General features: G+C 41.1%; 1 protein-coding gene across 4 annotated transcripts in view; it reads right to left on the bottom strand.

Annotated features, from left to right (window-relative positions):
- ATL2 (atlastin GTPase 2) overlaps positions 1 to 21,254 on the bottom strand; it is a 38,454-nt gene that overhangs the window by 7,389 nt on the left and 9,811 nt on the right. For all 4 annotated transcript variants that reach the window (XM_037391251.1, XM_037391253.1, XM_037391252.1 and 1 more), the window contains exons 2-10: positions 14,239 to 14,522; positions 10,542 to 10,676; positions 8,972 to 9,076; positions 7,799 to 7,849; positions 5,603 to 5,659; positions 4,526 to 4,618; positions 4,139 to 4,277; positions 3,194 to 3,321; positions 1,022 to 1,078 (exon numbers count right to left, since the gene is read on the bottom strand). In XM_037391251.1, coding sequence (XP_037247148.1) covers positions 1,022 to 1,078; positions 3,194 to 3,321; positions 4,139 to 4,277; positions 4,526 to 4,618; positions 5,603 to 5,659; positions 7,799 to 7,849; positions 8,972 to 9,076; positions 10,542 to 10,676; positions 14,239 to 14,522 — 1,049 coding nt within the window. The remainder of the gene's footprint in view (positions 1 to 1,021; positions 1,079 to 3,193; positions 3,322 to 4,138; positions 4,278 to 4,525; positions 4,619 to 5,602; positions 5,660 to 7,798; positions 7,850 to 8,971; positions 9,077 to 10,541; positions 10,677 to 14,238; positions 14,523 to 21,254) is intronic.

The following is a 21,254-nucleotide window of genomic DNA, read 5'->3' as shown; positions in this document are numbered from 1 at the left end:
TCTAGTACAGCTGCATACAAACTCCCTGTTTGCCTGCGCAGGCTTTTAATCGTGAGCCATCTCTTCTGAATGCTCTACTGTTAATAAGCAAATAAGGATCACTGAACTATTAAATGTTAATCCTGATACACCACTACCTGTGAGGAAAAAGGCAAGCTTGTATTATTTCTGTATTATACATGTGCAGTTCTGGTGTCAGAATTTAAGATAAAGATTTGTAAGAATAATAAGACTATTTTCAACCTGCATTGGGTCAGGGACAGTTATTCTAGCTAATACTGCAAGATGTCAGCCTCTGTTCTCCGAGCCACCTTTATGGCATGCTACATAGAGGAAGCAGTAGCAGCCTTCATTTCATTGTGGTGAGTTTTCTGAACTCCCCCAAATAAAACACTCAGAACAGTCATGTCTTAATGAAGTGACACAGGAAGCTTAAAAAAACCCAGTCTTACAAACACAAAATGGTTTAAACTGACCCTAAAGCCCCACTTCATCCCAAACAATTCAAAAGTTCAACACACAGCTTTATATAATCAGTTTGTGTTCAGATAGCTTTAAAGCTGATTACATCCTCTTTGGATCAACCCAGAAAAGAAGTCTCAATGCAGTTATCCAATCTAGCAAACCCACAGAGAAGCCCAGCATCGCAAGGCAGTGGCAATAGTTGCATTACTGTAAGTCTTCTCCATTTTATCTTCTGCATCTGATGCTAAAAGCCCTCTGAATACAGTCTGAAAGATGCTGAAAAAATAACAAGTTACAGGAAACACATGCTTAGAAACTGAAGCAACTAAAATAATCCCAGCCAACCAGATATACCCCTGGCTGCATTTGGTAGCTAGAACTGAGGGAAGGCACAAGCATATACCCAGGCGACAGTTCAGATAGCTCTCTGAAGGTACGCAGCTCCTTCAAGAACTACAGCTCTGTGTGTGGGAGCTTCAGACCCACACCAGTCGTGATCTTCAGTTGCACTCATGAAGTATGCAAAATCAGATTATTTGAAAGAAAATTAAAATACCTGCAGCATAGATTTCGGATGAGGTAGCTCCTCTCCTTGATAGATTTTAATATAGGCCTAAATGGGAGAAAAAATAAAAGGTTTCTTTTTCCCAAGTGTTTAGGAATGAGGAGAAGGAGAAAAGAGGAACGATATAAAAAACGAGTTTGTAGATTATTTCTTTGTAATAACACAAAATTTCTTCACACAAGTCTGGCGTTCTCAGTTATTCCTAGTGCTTTAATCCCTTACTTCCCTGTGCATTTGAGGCTGGGGCCTAGCAGGATAGCAGAGCACCTTGAGAAAACACGGCCACTATCTCAAGAAGTGACAGGCTTGACAGTATGTTTCTGCTCCCTCAAATACATAAGAAAGCCTTTGCTAGACAGGGAATCTGCACCCAAAACAGGAAAGTGAAGATGACTATCTCACACACCCTTTCTGGCAAGAGGTCTGTCCAAACAGACCCCAGCGCTGGAAGAACCAGTACTTACATTTCCCCAATGCATCTTGCTCCCTTGAAGTACGGGAGAAAAAAAAAAAAAAGGAGATCAAAGCACTAATGCAGACAGAGCTGAACTGCGAAAGCCAAGCAGGCAACCTATCCCTCTGTGCCCCACCCCACCAACCCTCAGGCACCTTTTCTCCCACCAGGGTTTCAGAAGGCTGGAAGAGAACACGTCCTTCATAACTTCTCCAGCCCACAAGACGGCCTGTGGTGCAGCCCTTTGGGACGGGTTAGTGCAGGGGGCACGGCAGGCAGCCGCCGCCATTCTGGCACTTCGGACAAGCTGTGCAAGTTTGACCAAGAAAGCCACTCTCACGCCTCAGGGGCTGGGCAGTTACTCCTCTTTGTGCTACTACTGCTCCCCCATCCCTGCTTGTCTACAGGCCTCTGCCTTGAGGGTTTTCCGCTGTAAAGGAGGAAGGAACAAGGTTATCAGGGTCCCTACATACACAATGCTCTAGGTTGTAGGACAACCTACAAAAACGTATAGTTATACAGGGCTCTGTTCCCTCGACACCCTCCTTGCTTCTGTAGCTATTTCCTCCAAGTAAAAGCCCTCCAGTTTCCAACTCCGACTTCATGATCTCAGCTTTAGATGCACAATCCCCAGGGAGCGGTCCTCTTTAGTTATGTAACCACGGTGCTACCCAGCACCCTGCAGGACTGCTCCCAGACTGGATACGAATCCAGCAGCTTTTCGATAGAGGAGGTTTTACACTCAGTTTTTGGGGTGCAGTCCTGTCTAAACTGCTGCTGAATGCACGCTCCCTACACTGCATAGGATCAGGTCCTACCAGAGAAGAAAGTGGAACAAATAGCAGCATGCAGCCATGCAAATACAGAGACTGAACACACAAGCTACAGAGTATTGATTTTATGCTTGTCAGAACAGCCGCAACTTCCTTTATAGAAAGTTACTTCATTTTACAAGTGTTGAAGAGTTCTGGTCTCAGTTTCCTCCCTTGCATAGCTTCTTCAGATCAGCCCAACTATATTACACCTTTAACATAACGCTCAAAAGTAGTAATGCAAAGTCAATGTCTTTAGTAATGAGTGCCAGTTTCTCCTACCAAGCCAGCTAAGTCATTCCAATTAAAAAAAAAAAAAAAAAGGTTACACACACCAGACCAATTCCTGGTGATGTAGGGATTATGTTATCACATTTCTGCTGGTGTCACCATGATACCAAAACAGCTCAAGAGTTTAACAGCTGCAAGTATCATACACAAATATTTCAGAGCACACAGTAGTGCTGCACATGCAAGTGTTCAGAAAGCATCTTCCCTGCACATTAAAAATCTAGAGGGGAATACCTGAAATTTCTCCTACATACCGAGCAGTTTAAGAGCTAGTTTTCTATCTGTACAATCTACATGAGACCCTCTTCAAAAAAAAAAAAAAAAAAAACCAAAAATAAACCAACAAAACCCCCACACAATCACACACACCCCACCCCCCCAAAAAACCCACCCCACAGCGCAGTTCTACTGATAGTAGTTTGCTAAGGGCTATACTGTTAGGAAGTTGCGTGCCAGTTCTAGAAAGTCAAGAGTAATGAAATGAAAAGTAAGCTGATCAGTGAGCGTCAGCCTAGTTATCTTATCTTCTCTGGGAACAGCATGCCCTAAAATTAGAATACTTTCTTTTAAGCCATTAACAGAAATAATTAGTATGAGTTTGCTTACCTTGAAGTATTCTACAAGATCTCTACAGGTCACCTTGGATCCACTAATCTCTTTTTCTACCAGGTTTTCAGGGGCAAGCAGTAATGGTACCAAATTCCGCAGTTCCTTCTTAAAATCTTCATCTATATCTAGTAAAATTCGATTTCAGAAAGAAAGAAAGTGTGGTTAGTTTTCTTTCCAATCTTACATTTCCTACACTGATAACACATGATCTTTCAAAATCCATAGTATTACAAATCTTAACTGAATTTTTAAGATGTTTAAAGGTTTAACTACAGCTTTAGTGAGTTCTAGGTACTCTTTAATTTTAACTTCAGACTGAGAGAACAAAGTTCCATAGCCCTTGTAATATTTGAAGTGCATTTCCCCAATTACATCAACATCTTACACGATAATCTCATAGGTCTGTGCCCTCAGCACAGAGGTGGCTTGCATCCCACTACCACAAATCCACATTTTTAGCCTTTGCCAGTCTGATACATCCTTTCCATTGCGGGACAAGCAGCAATTGGAAGAATCCTCACTGCCTCTCATTCTGCAGTAGCAGAACTCTACAGCTTTTATTTTAAAGTCATTCTAGCTTTGACCTTTGGTTTAGCAAGTTCTCAGAGAAAAAAACCTCTCAAATCTCAGAAAGTCTTTCATTTTGTGAATTCTTCCCTCTGGAATCCTTAATGACCTTTAACTATGTCTCAAGTTATCAGATTACAATCAACAGCTAGACAGAAAGATATCTACCCCCTCTGCTTGCTTAACTCCTCCACCATCAACCTGCCAAAAAGAGCACACAATGCACATTTCTAGATTCTGTAGTTTCACCTTTTAGCCCTACATTTTTCTAATCACGCGCTTCAATAGGCAACCATATCAGTGTTTAACTTCCATTATAAAAGAAAATAAACTCATTGATCTGAATCAGGAAACACACAATGGAAAGCTTCCTACCATTCAACCTCCCATCAAAATTTGGATTTGTTGCAACTTTAAGACCAGGGTGTGGCAACAGGAAACAGCCAAGATTACTGAAACAGGAGTGAATATGCTTCCTTACATTCTGTAGCTCTTCATGTTGGTTTTGCTTTACCTAAAGAACAAAAAAAGGTTGTAAGAACTGCCAGGAGTTTTGCAGTACTGCAGTTAAGATTAAATATCAGCTTAAAAGTAGTGTTTAAGCTTTCGTTCCTGAACCTAAAAATGTCAAGTTCCAAACCCTAGAACCCTTCGTCGCAGGTGTATTCTATTAGCACAAAGAATAGCTCAACATGCATCATTCATTATCTTGACAGTAAGTTAAGTTCGAAGACCACACAAGGACTACTGGAGATAACCTACCTGCAATCTTTTCTCTAGGAACTTTTTTCCTCCTTCCAAGCCATATGCATGTTCATAAGGATAACTCCAATCTCTGATTAAGAACATTAGTGTCTGTAACAGGAAGAACATTGGTAGGGAACAGCTTGCACCATTCCTAAAGTCAAGCATTATGAAGCAGCCCTGTAGTTTTGTGGTACAAGTGTCTGCTTGTTTAAAATAACGAAAAAACCCCAAACCACCAAAACCGCACACCAAACATACAAATGCAACTCGCTCCTTATCTGAAGGGAAGTACCCAAGTGTCTCAAAAAGACAGTTCCCTGTTCCATGGCTTTGCCTTTTACTATCCCACAGGGATTACGCCGTCCCCTCTACCATCAGCTGAAAAGAAACCTTGACATTACTCTTATATCAGATGAGCTGCTTTACAAAGAATGCATCTTGCCTGGGCCAATCACAAGAACACTGGGGACTCAAGAGTCTTAAAATTCACCAACAGCAGTTAGTAGTGAGTTACAGTTACAGTACAGAGTTAGGAGCAGACTACTACCCTTATAGGTTACGGGGGATACTTCAGGATAAAAGAGAGATCTCAGTCTTTTGTCTTCACTAAACAGACGAAGCCTCAAACCCTTCTCTGGCCTAGCAAACAGTCAGGAGATGCTAGCCTTTTGAGACTTTTACCACTGAAGCCAGTAATGCTTCAAGTACATGAAATGCAGCATGGGCCTCCTCAATGCTATTTCTTAGAGGCTACAGCACCTTTACTCGGAACCATGTACCACCAGAAAAGACCAACTATACCTCAAAGAGTAACGAGTAAGAAGGCAGCACAAAACATCTCCACATCACTCGACACCTTCATTCCTTTTATGCCACGTAACTCTGGCACAAAGCCATACTTGCCCAAAATGTGACCCTCTTCAGCATTTTTCCATTGTGTTTTTGCCAAGAAATGTGGTGACAGGGAAGGAAAAAAATCAGTCTTGCAAAGAACAGGCTAGCTTCAGTCTGCCTAATTTCTCTTCATAAATTACCCTGAGCTCATTTTCTACACATTCAATTGCTTAAGATCCATTTAACATACACAGTTACCTGAAACGGCTTTTGGTAAATTTCTTCCATAGCTAGTCGTCCATATTCTGTAAACAACTGATAGAAAGAAAAGCATAAGGGTGTCGCATATAAAACACATTGCTGCAAAAAATTCTATTATGTCACTAGAAAATAAAGCACTTGATCTTAAATCTTATTATGGGTTGAGAATGGCCAGTACACCTCAAGAACAAGTACAGCAATCCTCAGTAAAATTCAGGTAGGAGACAACTCCACTAGTTTCATAGCACCATTCCGTAACTGTCAACACACCAAAGCTCTAAGTGGGTAGCCTGTGGGCTATTGGCAAAGGAAAGCTGGCTGCATCTCTCAGCAAGCCAGATTCCAACACTCGCTTCCTAGGCTAAGAAGCTATGCCTATGTAAAATTTGCCCCTTACTTCCCACAAAGGATTTATTCCTGGAAACCTCAAGGAACTTGGCTAGCGCCAATCTATCAGACACTGAAATACAAGCCAAGTTCAGCAGCTTCCCACATCTCTACTTCAGCCCGTGACCTTAACTGATAATTGTTCCTTCCTTCCAGTATAAAGGCAAGCGTCAGCTGTCTTCCTCTCATTGCTTTCACCATCTTTAATACCAGCAGCAGCATTCTTCACTGGACTGAATGGGCCAGACAACCCACAAGAACACAAGACATGGACTGTGCTGGGTGTTCCAGCAGAAGTCAACACTGTCAGGTTATTACAGATCTTGGAGGTCAAGATGATGGAAGCACACACCAGGATCCTCTAGTACCAGGCAGCTGTTCCGCATTAAAACTAACTCCTGGAATATTTCAGATGAACTTCATAGCTAAAAGGACGGTTTGCCCTGTGTTGATCACAAGAGCATCTGAGAACTTAAAAGACTAATTTAACACAAATTAACTTCCAGTCCCTTGTGACCCTCAGCAAAAGAAGCCCCGAAGTGGCCAAGTACCCACATGAGACTGACTCCTTTGGTCCTAACTCCCCACCCCATTCACTTCCCTGCTACACAGAAAAGGTAGCCAGAGACTAACAATATTTCAGAATAACAGAAACTCCTGTTGTAACAGAAGTTCAGAATATCCTTCCTTCAGCCCACAATTCCTTGCTCCAACTTTAAATGCATGGTTGTCCCCCTGCCCACTGTGTATGTCCATCATCCTTCTCTCCCCTTCCTTCCCCCATCTCACCCTCCTGTATAACAGAACAGGATTGCTCTATTCAGATTGCACTGAGGCTCTCAAAAGACCAAAGTCATGAGGAAATCGTGGCTTTCAAATAATTAGCTATGGCTTTTTTTGTTTGCAGTGCTTGGTTGTGGGGGGGGGAAGGGGTGTTGGTCCAGTGATACAACTCTGTTAACTGAGAACAGCATCACAAGACTATGTTTAGTTAGTGCTCTTCTACTTCCAGTACTGGCAGCCAGTCTTTTGCAGCACTGACCGAGACAGAAGTCCTTTCAATCAGAAGACATGTAAAACAGTTTTAAGCTGTGACAAGGTCATGGCCTGAGCACAGGCAGGCATTTGTTAATACACAAGCTAGCCTTTAAAGCTACAGGTTTTAGGTTAAGGAGATAAGGTTCTTGCACCATTCACATGAAGCCAGAGTTCAGTAGCCTTTGACTACAATGTTCCATAGAGAATGTTCCATGAAAACTACATAGTCGAGACTGGAAAACTCTTTCCTGCTTTTGTTTCTGAGCATACATAAAAGTCTCTAGAAGTTTCTCAGTTGAAAAACTAGAGAAGGCTTCTGGGCAGAAGATACTCTTTCTGCCCTGATCCAAGCTCCCACATTGCTTTAGAAACTGGTCATAAAATAGCATCCACTATTTTAGGGAAAATGGAGAGAAGCTAGAACTTTCTCTTTAAGCACTTCCATAAATCATTTTGCTTTCTCATACTTAAGAGGAATTTCAGGACTTACCATATAGAGAACAGACTTCAGAAAGATAAGATTTAGCCAAATTAGAAGCCTGTGTTATTTTACCTCTGCACTGGCACAGCAGAAGCAACACAGCATCAAGAAGTTGAGGCAAATAACGTTCTTATAGGCAGCACTAGTTTTAGCATCAGGTCAGCTTCAGTGATTTATATGACGTAGCAGGCAGCTCCCAAATCACAGTTAAAATAGTAGTAACTTCAAAAACAAAGTCAAGACTATCAGTTCAGAAGCAGCTTAAAATAAATTCAGTATATTCTTACTTGCAAATGTTGAAGGTCATCTTCCTGAATATTCTGGGACAAGTTATATACCTGCAAGAGACAGCAAAAGAATTACTGAGTAACATGAAACCATCACCTTACATTCACATAGTCTGTTTTAGGTATCTTGAGTATTTTTACCCCCTCTAGAAAAGTCTAACTACCTGAAAGTCAGCAACTAGAAAGATGTTATAAGGTGTATAAGGAAGTCGCTTCCTTATATAAAGTGCAAGGGACAAAACCACTGCTGACTACCCTAATCCTTCTCAGAACAGCTTCCCTCCAATGAAGCAAGCCAAAAGGAATCAGAGAAGACTGCTGAACGATTCAAATGACCACACAGGTGTGAGACAGGAGAAGGGCATGTCTGTTTTGCCATCTGCAAGTCCAAGTGCTCTAGGATTCAGTGAGCCAGCAGCTGCACCTCCAACACAGAAACAACTAGGTAGTTAGTTCACCAGCTTTTTTTGCTTTCAGATCTTCCCAGAGAAATCTGATTTTATCCAGGGAGCTCATGACTGTTTCAACAGCATAAATACTGAAGAGCAGTACACTCAAAGATGCATCAATAACCCACAACTTAGCCTAACCACACGAACAAAACAAACAACCCATCCACCAAAAACAATCCTACATGGCAGAAGTAGTACTCTACATACTCCTGTTACTACAACATGAAAGTATGTCTGAAGAAGGTCACTTGCCATCCCTCAAAAACCTGCTCACTTTTGGCACATTTAAGGCACAAGCTCAAAAATAGTTTTGGCCTGGTCAGAGAATTGTCAGAAGTTTAACAATAGCACCAATTCTAAGTTTAGCTGATCACAGTGTAATTCCATCCCAAACTGTATCTGAAGTCTTAAAAAAAGATTCCATAACACATCTGTACAGAAGCAGTTGCTACTTTGACATCTTTTTTGGGTTTGGGGTTTGTTTGCTTTTTTTTCTATTTCTCAGTCCAGTCAGCAGTTGAATTCAGCTTGGCCTCGAATAACCTTGATTCCACAGAGAAACTTATGTAGTATACTACACTGAAAATAAGACATTAAGTACAGAAGTTTAAATTAGTTGGAGGAAGATATGCAGGTGAACTTTCAAAGTGTGGCTAGAGACATATTCTTTGCATGTTAGGTGTGCATGACAGAGGGTTCCTGCCAGTACAGGTATTCTCACCTGGACAGAGCTTGTCATGGTGCTGAGAGCAAAAACCGTTGCACAGTCTTTGATAGTGGATTGGCTATCAAAGGCACCTTGGGTATCCATGAGTAGTACAGCAACCTAGAAAGTTTTAAAAAGTAGCAATAATTCAATAATGAACCAAATGGTTAACACTTTCAAACTCCAGGCCATCAGGATAAATTCTATTTCAAGTAGAACAAGTCTCTGCTCCTACACCTACTTACTAAACCTCAGTCAGCTCCCAGTGCACATGCTATGCATACCTACAGCTGAGTAGAGCAACAACTAGGGGGCCACAACATCACCCTGAAGTCCCTGGCCTTGCTACACGAGTTATCCTCTCCCACAGAAATTTTGTTCCTCAGTCCAGTGGCACACAGTGCAGAGTAACAGACACCTCTTCTGTAAGAATTTCAGCTCAGCTGACAACCCAGCATAGTTCACCAGTGCCAAGAGTGAAATGGTTACTTTAAAAAAAAATATATCTCAAAATAATAATTTTCAGAAGGAAACAAGATAATTGATACTGTCTGCCTGCCTGCTGGAATGACAAGGAATGAAATGGTCTTAATGATGAAAGCTAATCTGTCCAATTCCCTTTTTTAGGATCTACTACAATTCCCTTCCCTTTCAGTTAGGGATGACTGATAAGCAAGGAGGAGTTATTTGTCCACAGAGCACAAACAGATCCTTGCAACTTAAAAAAAAAAAAAAGTCAAGTCAGACAACTGTTTGGTTAGCTATGAAATTTGATAAAACTTCCTGCATGCCCCTAAACCACTACCTGTTTAAGATCAGCATCCCTTATTAATTGGCCATCAGATGTTTCCTTTGCAGACGTGAAGGGTATGAAAGCTAAACAACCAAGAGCTCATGGTTCAGGAGAACATGAACAGTTCAAGATACGCCACCAGTACTATGGAGCAAATATTTATTAACAAACATTAACATTTTGTTTCAACATGAAGATAAACACCTACAACCAAACTTTGTAGTTAAACTGACTTAGAGTTAAAAAAGATGAATCAGCTTTGACTAGAATAGAGTTAGTGTCTTTTATCCCACTATTAGACTTAGTCCTTTTTTACAGACTACCTGTTAAACTACATGGAAGAACCAGCTTCCTGACATTGAAGCTATTTTCAGTACTTATAGCCATGCATTCCATTTCACTAAAATACAGCTACAAGCTAAAACACATTCTCACCTCTCAAAAGACAGTGTTTGCTACGGAGCTGTTCTTATCACAGTGTCTATATATGGTATTTATAGCCATTACAGTTTTACAACATCCACAGGATAACCCACCCATTAGCCTGGACAGAACAGACTTTGCCAAAACAAAGTACTCTCAGAATGGGACTATTGTTGGAGACCGAATCTTACAACCCAGCAGGAAAGTTCACGCTTGCACTGATATGAGGTTTCCAAATATGTTATGGAGCTACTGAATGCAAAGGAAAGCAAGTGGTGTTTGAACTGCCTCCATGAAACCCGTGGCATTAAAGATAGCTACACAGATGCAAAACCCCTTATGTACACCTATTTAAGGTCAAGCACTTACCTTTGTCCCATTGGGTTTATCAATTACAAACACTTCACTCCAAATCTGAATGCCAGTGGTTTCCCGTTCACATCCACCCCTCCATGTAAACCCAGTCAATGGCTCAGTGTTTCCACCTATCCAGCAAGGAGAAGTCTAGAAAACAAGAGAAGAAACTTATTTAAAACCAAGGATGATTTTTTTTTTTTTTTAACATGCTATGTTTTAGCAAACATCCACATTGTTCTCTCGGACCCAACAGGCTACTACAGAAAATACTAAACCACAATGCTACTCTACTGTCATTCGGCCTTGCTACTTGCATCAGACATGACATAAGTAAATGAGATGAGCAGACAGAAAAAAAAAAATAAAATCAGAAAATGAACACAGGATATCCAAGTGAAGAGAACCACAGCTCTTTACAGGTAAGCTGTTTGGGGTTTCTGTGGGTGTGCATTTGTTTCATTTCGTCACGCACATACACCTGTACTACAGAGACTACGCAAAACCTGAACAGCTTTCCTCCAGAGATTTTTTTTATCCCAGAAGATCCTTATGCATCCACTTACTACTCTAGACATCAAAACCCCAGGCCTGCTTTGGGCTTCAGTACATGCCACGATACAGTTTTGCAATGCTGAATTGCATTTCACAGTCAATGGACTGTGGCTTTTCACTTTTTCAAAAGGATCTGTTACATTATTCAACAATATACTCCATAAGTTTATACAAGAATACTTTTTCCCAGTTTGATCCAGAAATTATCCTTACTGGTAATAATTCAGACCAAAACTACACAGATCTTTTGACAAGTCCCTCAATGAGCACTAGATATGACCACATTTGATTTCATATGTGATTCATGTCACAGAAGACTTCGGTGACTTAACAATCACAACTTCAGCTGAAGCCACTTCAACTTGTGGATTATGCACTTAAGTCTCTCTCTAATTGACCTTTGCATCAGTTTGATACACTCCTAGCTTGTTATCTTTGTCTTTCCTTAATTAACACTCAATATTTCAACAGTCTCCATCCATTAAGTTGGCCTGAAAGATAGAGAACAGTTGGGAGGATGAAAAAGATTACTTTGTTCCTACATGAAATCAAGCTAGAAAGTGCACTACAATTTTATATTGGTCACCTAAAAGTTCGCTTCTCTCAATATATTCCACACCAAGGACCAATACAGTTTTATTTGCATAGTACCGTTAGTACACAGTGCACCTTGCAGATTAATACAAGCTAAGGAGGTCATATGCCTGAAGAAAAAAAAAGCAACAACTTTGAAATCTAAATTTACTGGTGTTGCTGCACCCAACTCTTAATAAGACTTAAGCTGCAACAAGATCACAGGATCCTTGCAGCAGTTTGCCAAGTACACAACTGCTGCATTTTGTGGCAGATTATTCTGTTCCATTTCAAACAAGCAACCATAACACTAAGTATCAGTGCTTAAAGTGAGACACTTCCTCCTTGAAGTCAGTAACCAATCTCAGCCATGCCAAAATCCTACCTGTGACTTCAGCTGGTACAGGTGGTATTTTTAGAATGGTAACTTCCCATGACCTCCAGCTCTTGGTTAAGAGAAGAAAATGGGATTCTGAAGTATCTCAGCAAGTCTTCCATCACACACATTAATATCCATAAGGGAGGATATCCCAAAATTGTTTGATTAGTTTATAGACTGAATGCAGATCCTTTAGTATTTTGTGCAGGATCCAGTATTTAGTTCACAGAAAATAAAGACTTGTAATTAAGCCCGACTGAAGATGGAGCGATCAGGCTAAAGAGTACTCTAAAACTATACCAAGGCCTCCCCTCCTGTACTGAAATCTGCATAAGCATAGAGGATACTATTTGACTTCACACAATTCAGCAGTGTTCAGAATAGGAGGCATTGCACTTTTCTTCTCATCCCCAACTCCCATCAATCAGTTTGCAGCAGCTCTAATGCTTGTTAAACTTTTTCCCTAAGCCAGTTTACATCATTGAGCTGGCAGTAAAACAATTCAGCAAAGTGCAGCGTCTTCCGATGCACCATTGAGTTGGATCAGCTAAGGGCCTGCAAGCTTTACAGCTTCAGAATGCAAATGCCTGGCCAGAAACAGCACATAGAGAGCAAGACCTCTCTGCTTTTTGGTAAGAGACAGTTGTTACAGTAGATGGCCAAGTTCACCTTCCTCTTCAGTTTAAGTGAAAAGAACAAAAGGTATTTTGAAGGACACCTATAGAAAACTGAAAAAAGTGATTGCACAATAAAGGGAACAGAGGTATGATATTACACAAGGCTGAAACAATGTTTCAATCCATTTTACTTTATGAACTCTTGTTTTATTTCACAATCTGAAAGAGTATTTGCTTAAAGCCCACCCCTTCTATTTTTGGAAGGAACAAGCACTACCCCTACCCAGCCGTCATCTAGCTCAGATTGCTACACTTCTTGGGAGTTTGGGGGTATTTTTTTGTTTTATTTTGGGGTTTGTTTTGTTTGGTTTGTGGGTGTTTTTTTTAATGTAAACAGGACACTTGAGAACATTTATATATACACACACAGAAAGAAGATCACCCACTGAACAGCTGTATCAATGAAACACTTATTCCTCCCTAGATTAAGAGTCTGAAGAAGTTGGGAGCATCAGCTTGCTACTTTGTATTCCTCCTACCATAACCTCAGTGTCTTTCTTACGGAGCTCTAGGCAAGTCAGTACAAAGAATTCAACAGCAGGCACTACTGGGGGAGAGAGAAAAAATAAGTCTTCATCTGCCAGCTACCAGCAGCTTCTTTGCAATATCCCCATCTTTCTCGTAACTGCAGAGTTCATCTTGATTTCTCCTCAAGACAGCTAGCACAAAGGTAAAACAGATGTAGTCATGGTTAGTTTCTGCTACCATGAATTCCAACTCCAAAGAATAGTGACTGAAAAAAGAATCAGTTCTAGTTTGGGGGGGTGTTTGTTTAGCTGTTTTTTTTTTAAGAGCTTCAAAAAAGCAACAAAATACTGAGTTGTCAATATTCACTATGCAGATTACAAGAAACACACCACAATCTGTGCCAGGCAGATGCATATGCTCACAGGAGGCCCTACTCCACCTTCTCTGCATCAGCCAAGAGTTCGAAGTATAGTAGACACAAGACAATACCAGCCAAAAGCTACAAACTAAAAGAACAAATTAAATTTTGGATGAGGCATTCATTAACCAATGACTTAAAAGGATTTAAATTCTTCTTGAATTACATTCAGAGACACATTCCAAGCAGCAAACTTTCTCCCTTTTGCCATACCTCAGATTTAAGCAGATTTAGTCCTACAATAGCTATCTAATGAGACTCTTCTGTCTGCAACAATGGATAAGTTAGTGCTACAATACCATTTCAGGAGATTAAGTCAAAGCAAGATTCCTCCAAGCCACCACTTGGATGAATCCTTCCCGAAAGCCTCAACTAGAAGACTACCATGATCCCTCATTCAAGTTCTTCTCAGGCCCACTTACACTGGGACACCAAGAAGTTCCCTCAACTGCAGGAAAATTTATATTGAAAACCTGTCACTTAAATACAGTTCTTCACAGAGTAGAAACAAGAGCAGCTGGCTTGCCCGTGCCCAAAGAAGTAGGAAAAAAATTGACCTGCTGTATTTGCGCTCAAGTCAACAAACACAAAGGTGAATTACTAAAATACTTTTCTCCTGCAGGGAAAATCCAAATTACTCACCCTGTTATACATGTATCTAAGCATGAAGTCCAGCAGAAAAGATTTTCCTTTGCGGAAAGCTCCTGCTACAGACACAACTACTATGTTAAGATCTTTGATGTGTTCCTGAAGCAAGATTTTTTCCAATGCTTCTTCATCTAATTCAAAGTTATGGTCATCTTCATGAGCAAGAACAATCTGTATGGGGCGTGGCTTATCCAAATCCACCTCATCGTCGTCAGAGTCTGGCAGGGCATCTGAGTCAGGTAGAGCATCCTCCTCCTCCTCTTCCTCATAATGCTTACCTGCAAAGTGAGGGGTTACAATACATTAGTAAGTCAGCTTAGGGCACTAGACATTTCTTTGAAGTGAAGCCTTGAGCTGAGCTTTCATTCCCTGCAACAAGAGTGACATTCTAAGGAATGCACATGTGCAGACAATGAGATCAACAGCAGTTCCCTGTCCATCAGCTCTGCATATAGTCTACATTTCAGATCTTCACTCTCAAGGCTTCAAGAAATCACAAAAGAGCACTGGTTTTCAGCATCAAAACTCCTTTAAAAGGCTTCTTGAGTATAACTTCCACCAAAAAGCAAGGGCTTTTTATCTGGAAAAAATTTATTGGTTTAAAATAAGCTCCAAAGAGGATCAAAGAAGGCCGCTTTTAGATCATCACCTTCCTATACTACTGTAAGGGGGGAGAAACCCCCCAATGTTTTCTGTCAGTTTTGCTTGTCAACACATACAAGCAAGATCACCGATCTAGTATGTAACCCCAAGATCACATACATCAGCAGATGACTAAATTTCTTTTTAATTCCAACATGTTACACCTGTTCCATTTTTCAATACAGCACAGACTTCAGAGTGCCTATACACTGCTTGCAAGATGATAAGCTCCTGAGCATGGGCAAGGCCTAACACTTCTGGGATAAGAAAAACAAAAAACATTGAAGTAGTTTCTGGCTTCATGCTTTTCCTATGACACATTATTAAGGAAAATTTTCAAAAAGAGTTAGTACTTACTGTTGTTAAGAGAGTATTTTAGAAACTATTTAAGAATCAATACCTTTTCAGGTTCAACCAGTAGCTGAAAGAACTGTAACTCAGATGAGATTTAAGCTACTAATGAATAATAAATTAAGGTAACACAGCCCTTCAGACATACCATATCGGTACTATTGTGCTGTATTTTTCCAAATTCCAGAACTCAGGAGTTACTGGGTTAGAGGCCTAAAAGAAAACCAAACAAACCAACCCATACAGTTTAAGCCCTCTGTTGTTCAAGTAACACAACACTGAGGTCACACAGCAGAAACGAACTCTACCACTGGCCTGATCCAACTACTCCTATGAAGCACCTGGAAGTGCTTTTGTGGTTACAGAACTGCCTCCAACTCCAGATTTACATTTTGCCATATTTTATCAGAACCCCACGTGCACAAACCCGATTGAGGTACCTGCCTAGCCGTTACGTATCTGGGAACATCACCGTAAGATTTCAAGTACATTGAAGCGCTAGTCATGCTTGCATTTCCAAGCTTTGCTTTAACAAAGTCTCCAGTTACTTGATGCATGGCATGCAGGCATGTTACGTGGCCCCCATGCTTCCTGGGGAAGCAGGTTCTCTTGCAGGATGTGTCATGGGGCACCATGGAACACAACACTGTTTAATTCATTCATGGCAGAGACCCTGCCAATACCCACAGGATCTGCCAAGTCATTCCTGCCAGACTTTGCATCCTAGATACCATCCTCAGCAAAAGGAGTACTGTTCGTAAGTCAATGTGCTGTTTTGTGGATGTAATGAGACATTTGAGTTATTACCGTGAACTTGAAAAAAAAAATTGGTAACGTGGTGACCCTGAAGTTTTTCCAGCAGCTATCTCTTCAGCTGTTTCTGACACCATTTCACTTCACTGCAAATCAGAGAGGATGTTTCCATTTCCAAGCATCAAACCTGTGCTTCCTCAAAGACCAGTGGCACTGAATCTTAAAAAAAATTGGTTTGAATATATTAAGCTAGTGTAGTACTCAGTTTGAATGGGAAGTAAGCTTGAATGCTTAAATCCTAAGCATCGAGAACAAACCCCAATGTTATCCAAGGGGGTGTGCAAGACAGTGTCTACCATCACCCTAACTCAGGGGTCCTCAAACTACAGCCCACGGGCCAGATACAGCCCCCAGGGTCCTCAATCCGGACCCTGGTATTTACAGACACCACCCCCCCTGCCTGGGGTTGGGGGGGTGGGAACCAAGCAGCCACAGATGAGTCCCTGCCACTTCATCCACGTGCCGGCCCCTGGTTAAAAAGTTTGAGGACCCCTGCCCTAACTCAAACTGGTTGAGCAAGCAGGCCAAAAAATTCAATTGCACCACCAGGCCTGACAACTGGAAGGAATAACTTTAAAAAGAGAATACTGTCAACAGGACACCAAACTGTAAAAACTACATTGACACAATATTGGTCACCACTTCAGAAAAACTCTCACCTTTAGCCTAAAGCTTTTGTAATCCCAGAAATTAAACAAGCTCCCTTTTTTGAAAGAGTTTACAAAACAGGTTTTGCCCCGTATCAGTAGCATCCTTTGTAAGGCAGAGAACTTGGGAGGATAGCCATGGTGACGTATGAAGATTTTGACAGTCAGAAAGAAAGCCTTCAGCTTCATATCCTAGAAACATAAAGGGAATAATTCTATTGATAAAAGCATTAAGATTAGATAGCTCCAAGAAGAGACACCTGTGTTTTAGCAAACAGATATTCACATAATGTATCAGTCTGCTTCTACATATTCTCCAGGCAACAAATTTAACTTGATTACTTACAACAGCCTTATATTCTTTTATTTAATTGCATACTTCACTTCAGCTGCAGTAAGGTGCAAGTTTTGTAAACTAAGGTAGAATGTAAAATAGTCTGAAGCAACATCTGCAACTTCTCTTCATTCACTTTGAGCCTGACATTAACCATCCTTTCCTACCTGGAAGTCACCAGAACCTTAGCAGACCTCAAAGCACCAGCTGTAGCAACATCCTTCTGCCAGTGCAGAGCATAGCCACCCAAAGCCTATTCAAGCCAAGAAGTTTTCCAAACAAACAAGTACGGTGGTATTTTATCATTAGTTATTTCCAAACAAGCAGATTCTTCATATCATAAGGAGATAGTACTATCAAGAGCTTACACACAGTATGTCCATTAAAAGCTCACAATGTCTTAACAGTGTTCTGAACCCTGGGAGCTCACTTAGCTCAGATGGGACATGAGAAGATTCATCTCAGACCCTATTCAATTCCTGTCAGATTTCACCTACCAGCAGAAATTGGAAGGTCAAGTCCAGAGCATCAAGTTGAGTGTTGGGGTTTTTTTTATTTTATTTTGGGTCAGGTTGGTTTGTTAGGTTTTGGTTGTGGTTTTTTTTTTTTTAAACTAGCCAGCCTCATGTATCTGAAAGCTCTCAAACTACCTACAGAAAAGGCCATCATTGCCATGAATCAAGCACTTTATACCATAGAGAACTACAGTGTTGACAGCTGTGAAGGAAACTTGATTCATCCAGAAGAGCTGGTTTGACAACTTCATGCTCAAATTACAGAGAACACCCTTCCCTTCAAGAGATTTTGAACTAGTTAGCAATTACCAGGATGGACATTGCACAAGTTGAGCGCGTTAACTGTAGAACAAGTGCTACTGCTTGTCCCAGCAGCATAATCAGCATTTGTTAACCTATCACACCCTCCTAGGTAGATGCCACAACCTTTTTGGTCTTTAATATGACCTTCTGGCTGCTTACCCTGTTACTCTGGCTAGTCACCATCTCAGGCAGCACTAGAGTACTTTGGAAGCCTTTCTAGAAGGCTTCAGCATCCTAGGCAGAGGGATCACATCCCACTTCCAAGAACTACTTCCAGAGTAGTCTCTCAAAACAATGGTCAGGACAAGAACTTCCACTTCACAGTCCAGTTTACTGCAAAAGCTGCAGAAGCATCATAGTAAGTAGTTCATAAAATAAGCATACTGATAGCAACGTTAAGTCAGGCCAGGAGTTAATGAAATTCAGAACGTGAAGCCCTACTCCTTACTTGCCCCCCCACACCCCCTTCCTCACCTGCCCCAGCGCAGTCATAGTGTACTACCTGACACTCAGAATTCAAGTGAGTTTGTCCTAAAGCCCAGTCTAAGGGCCACAAAGTGCTCCAGGTTCTTGCAACAATCCAGTCGTGTCCCAGCAGCCCACGTATAGGAATGGATGAGGATTAACTTCAGAAGAGGTGGTGTTCACAGAATGACCATCCCTACACTGAAGTGTTTCTAGCCAACTGGACAGTAGCTTGGACTTGCAAAGCTCATGGCAGCCTACCTGTATAAGTCTCCATGACAACACATTCAGTACTGCTACAGAGACAACCAAATCAACAGACTTTTGTTATTTTGGGGGCTTTTTTGTTGTGGGTTTTTTTGTTTGTTTGTTGGGGGTTTTTGTCTTTTTTTATCTTTTAATAGTCCCTCTTACACTTTGAGAAGTCCAGTTCCATCCCAGTAATGGGGTTATGGACCCAGCACATCTACCCCATACATCCACACTCTGAGACTGGATGTTTCTGAGGCATGGCTGATGGCTCCTTGCACTGCATGCAGAACAGCCAGGCAACACTGCTTCCTGCCAGACTACTAAACGCAGGCTGGTAGATTCATCCAACTCAGAGGGCAGGTCTCAGTGCTGTTGGAAATCCCCATGTGCACAAGAGACTAGACTTCAGGCTTTGAGTACATACAGAAAAGCTCTCATCTGTCAAAGTATAAGGACTAGAGCTTGTAGCGCAGTGTTGTGGGCCCAGAAAGCCACGGCTACATTTCTCACACACCCCACTTCATCTGACCTTTGAAGCTTCCATACTACTGAACTAACATACTCCAGACTACAGTCATATCTACCACTGTGGCTGGAGCTGATGCAAAAAGATCACTGACTGGACTTGCTCCTGAAGTCTGCCATTCATTCAGGCCTATTACTATGACTGTTTGCAAATCATTCCCTACCCTGTTCTGGCTTCTTCCAACCTGAATCATTCAATTAGAGCATGTGAGCTAATGCACAGTTCTGACTCCACATAATCACTTCCTAACCCAGGTCAAACAGGCCAGGAGATAGAAGAGAAGCAATACTGTGCAGCAAGACACAGAAGCACAGAGGCTTGAATGGAAGCAAATATAGCCAAAAGAAGATAGCACTACCCAGTTCCATAGAAGCTCTTCACTCAGCAACAACTACAGGACTACTATTGACACTCATCAGCTAAGTATCCAGAACAAGCACCATTTGTTGAAATGCTAAGCCAGATTTTGAGAACAGTAGCTTCTTGTGTGTGTACAGTCACTATTTCAAATTAACAAACTCAACTAAATAACTTGTTTCTTAAAGTATGAGGTGAAACGAAAAGCTAATTCCTGCTTCCCCATGTACACAGCTAGCATCTGATGACCTATATGTCCTGCAGTGTAAGGACACAGGAGTGAGAACCGCCAGCTACCCATGCGCTGTGAAAAGAGCCAGTGTGCTTTAACTGCAAGTTCCTCCTTTTAAGTACATTAATTGAAATGAAGAACCAATATAGTCACACTTACGTTTCAACCCAAACATGGCTTGAGCTTGTTAAAACACATCATTCACATTCTTTTATAACACAAAAAAAGCACACACTAATTCCTAAACTCTGTTTTAGATACAGTATAGGTTTTTCATCAATAACTAGTTATTGCTTCTCTGGACAGTGGGTTGAACACAGACAACTGCACACAGATGCAGCATGACATTAAAGTAAATTTAAATCCCATTTGCTTTTTAGTGGCTTAAGGCTTGGATTATGATCAGTCTAAAGAATTCACTTTCATTAGCGTAGATGGCTCTCATCATTACTCCTTCCATTTGCTCTATCACATGGAGTCACTGTACATCTTCAAGCTGGTAGTCTTAATGCCTTGTTTGTATAGAAACCTGCACTTTGCTACAAGTCCAACTTCAAATCAAAACTTTTGGTGCCCCTAGATAATGCAGCTCTCAACATCCCTGAACTCTTATTCCCTGTGCCCTACAGACACCACACATTTGTGTCCACACAAAATCAACTGAAGCGTCCCACTCACAGTTCAATACAGATGCATAATAGATTCCCCCACACACACACACCTGAGTGGTAAAGCAAGTTGAAGTGGGCTGCACGAAGCTCACACCATCTAACTTGAAATCTTGTTCTACCTCCACAGCCTGAAAGAGTTCACAGCTTGAATCAAAAGCTTAAAATAAGTTATCATGACAGAACTGCTGCACCACATTTAAATGTAATACATTCTCTCTGAGCTTCACCTAGGAAGTTTTCCTTAAGACAGGAGACAAACTGTTTAAATGTTTCTTGTTTTGGTGTAGAGATCTGAGGGAAGTGTAGGCATGTGTGAACTGAGTTCCAGAGCACAGAAGAAAAAAAAAAATAGGTTAACCTTCAAATCTTATTTCGACAAGGTAAAAAAATCTGGCACATCTACTGGGAGGGGGGAAAAATCATCACTAGATTTAAATCACAAAATTGACGTCCCCTTTTTTCTCTGGCAGTCCTACTCCATGCAATAAACTCAAGGCAAGATCCACATGAAAGCTACAGAGCTGCCACAGACCTTAACGCATCACTGCTTTCCTATTGCTGAGTAGTAAATACTGCCAAGTAGCTCATTTTAAGGCCAGAAATAATTAAATGTTTTGAATATTTCAGCTATAAATAAGACTGATGAGCTAAGTTCCAAAGACTTGTTTGGATATCCAATAAGACTGACAGGAGTAGGGGAGGGGGGAAGGCGCATTTCATTTAACTCTCTCTGTTCCTTCAGGGCAATGGGATGTTAAGGGACAGATCTAGAACTGTTACATAAACCGTGAGCAGAATCGAGAAGTACCTGAAGCTAAAATTCTGCCAGGGAAGGGAAAAAAGAAGATATTCGGATGACCTAGATACCTATGAAGTGTCATAACTAATCAAACATAGACCTG

Source organism: Falco rusticolus, chromosome 6, assembly GCF_015220075.1.
Source record: "Falco rusticolus isolate bFalRus1 chromosome 6, bFalRus1.pri, whole genome shotgun sequence".
Classification (NCBI taxonomy): Eukaryota; Metazoa; Chordata; class Aves; order Falconiformes; family Falconidae; genus Falco; species Falco rusticolus.
This window is presented reverse-complemented; position numbering and strand designations above follow the sequence as displayed.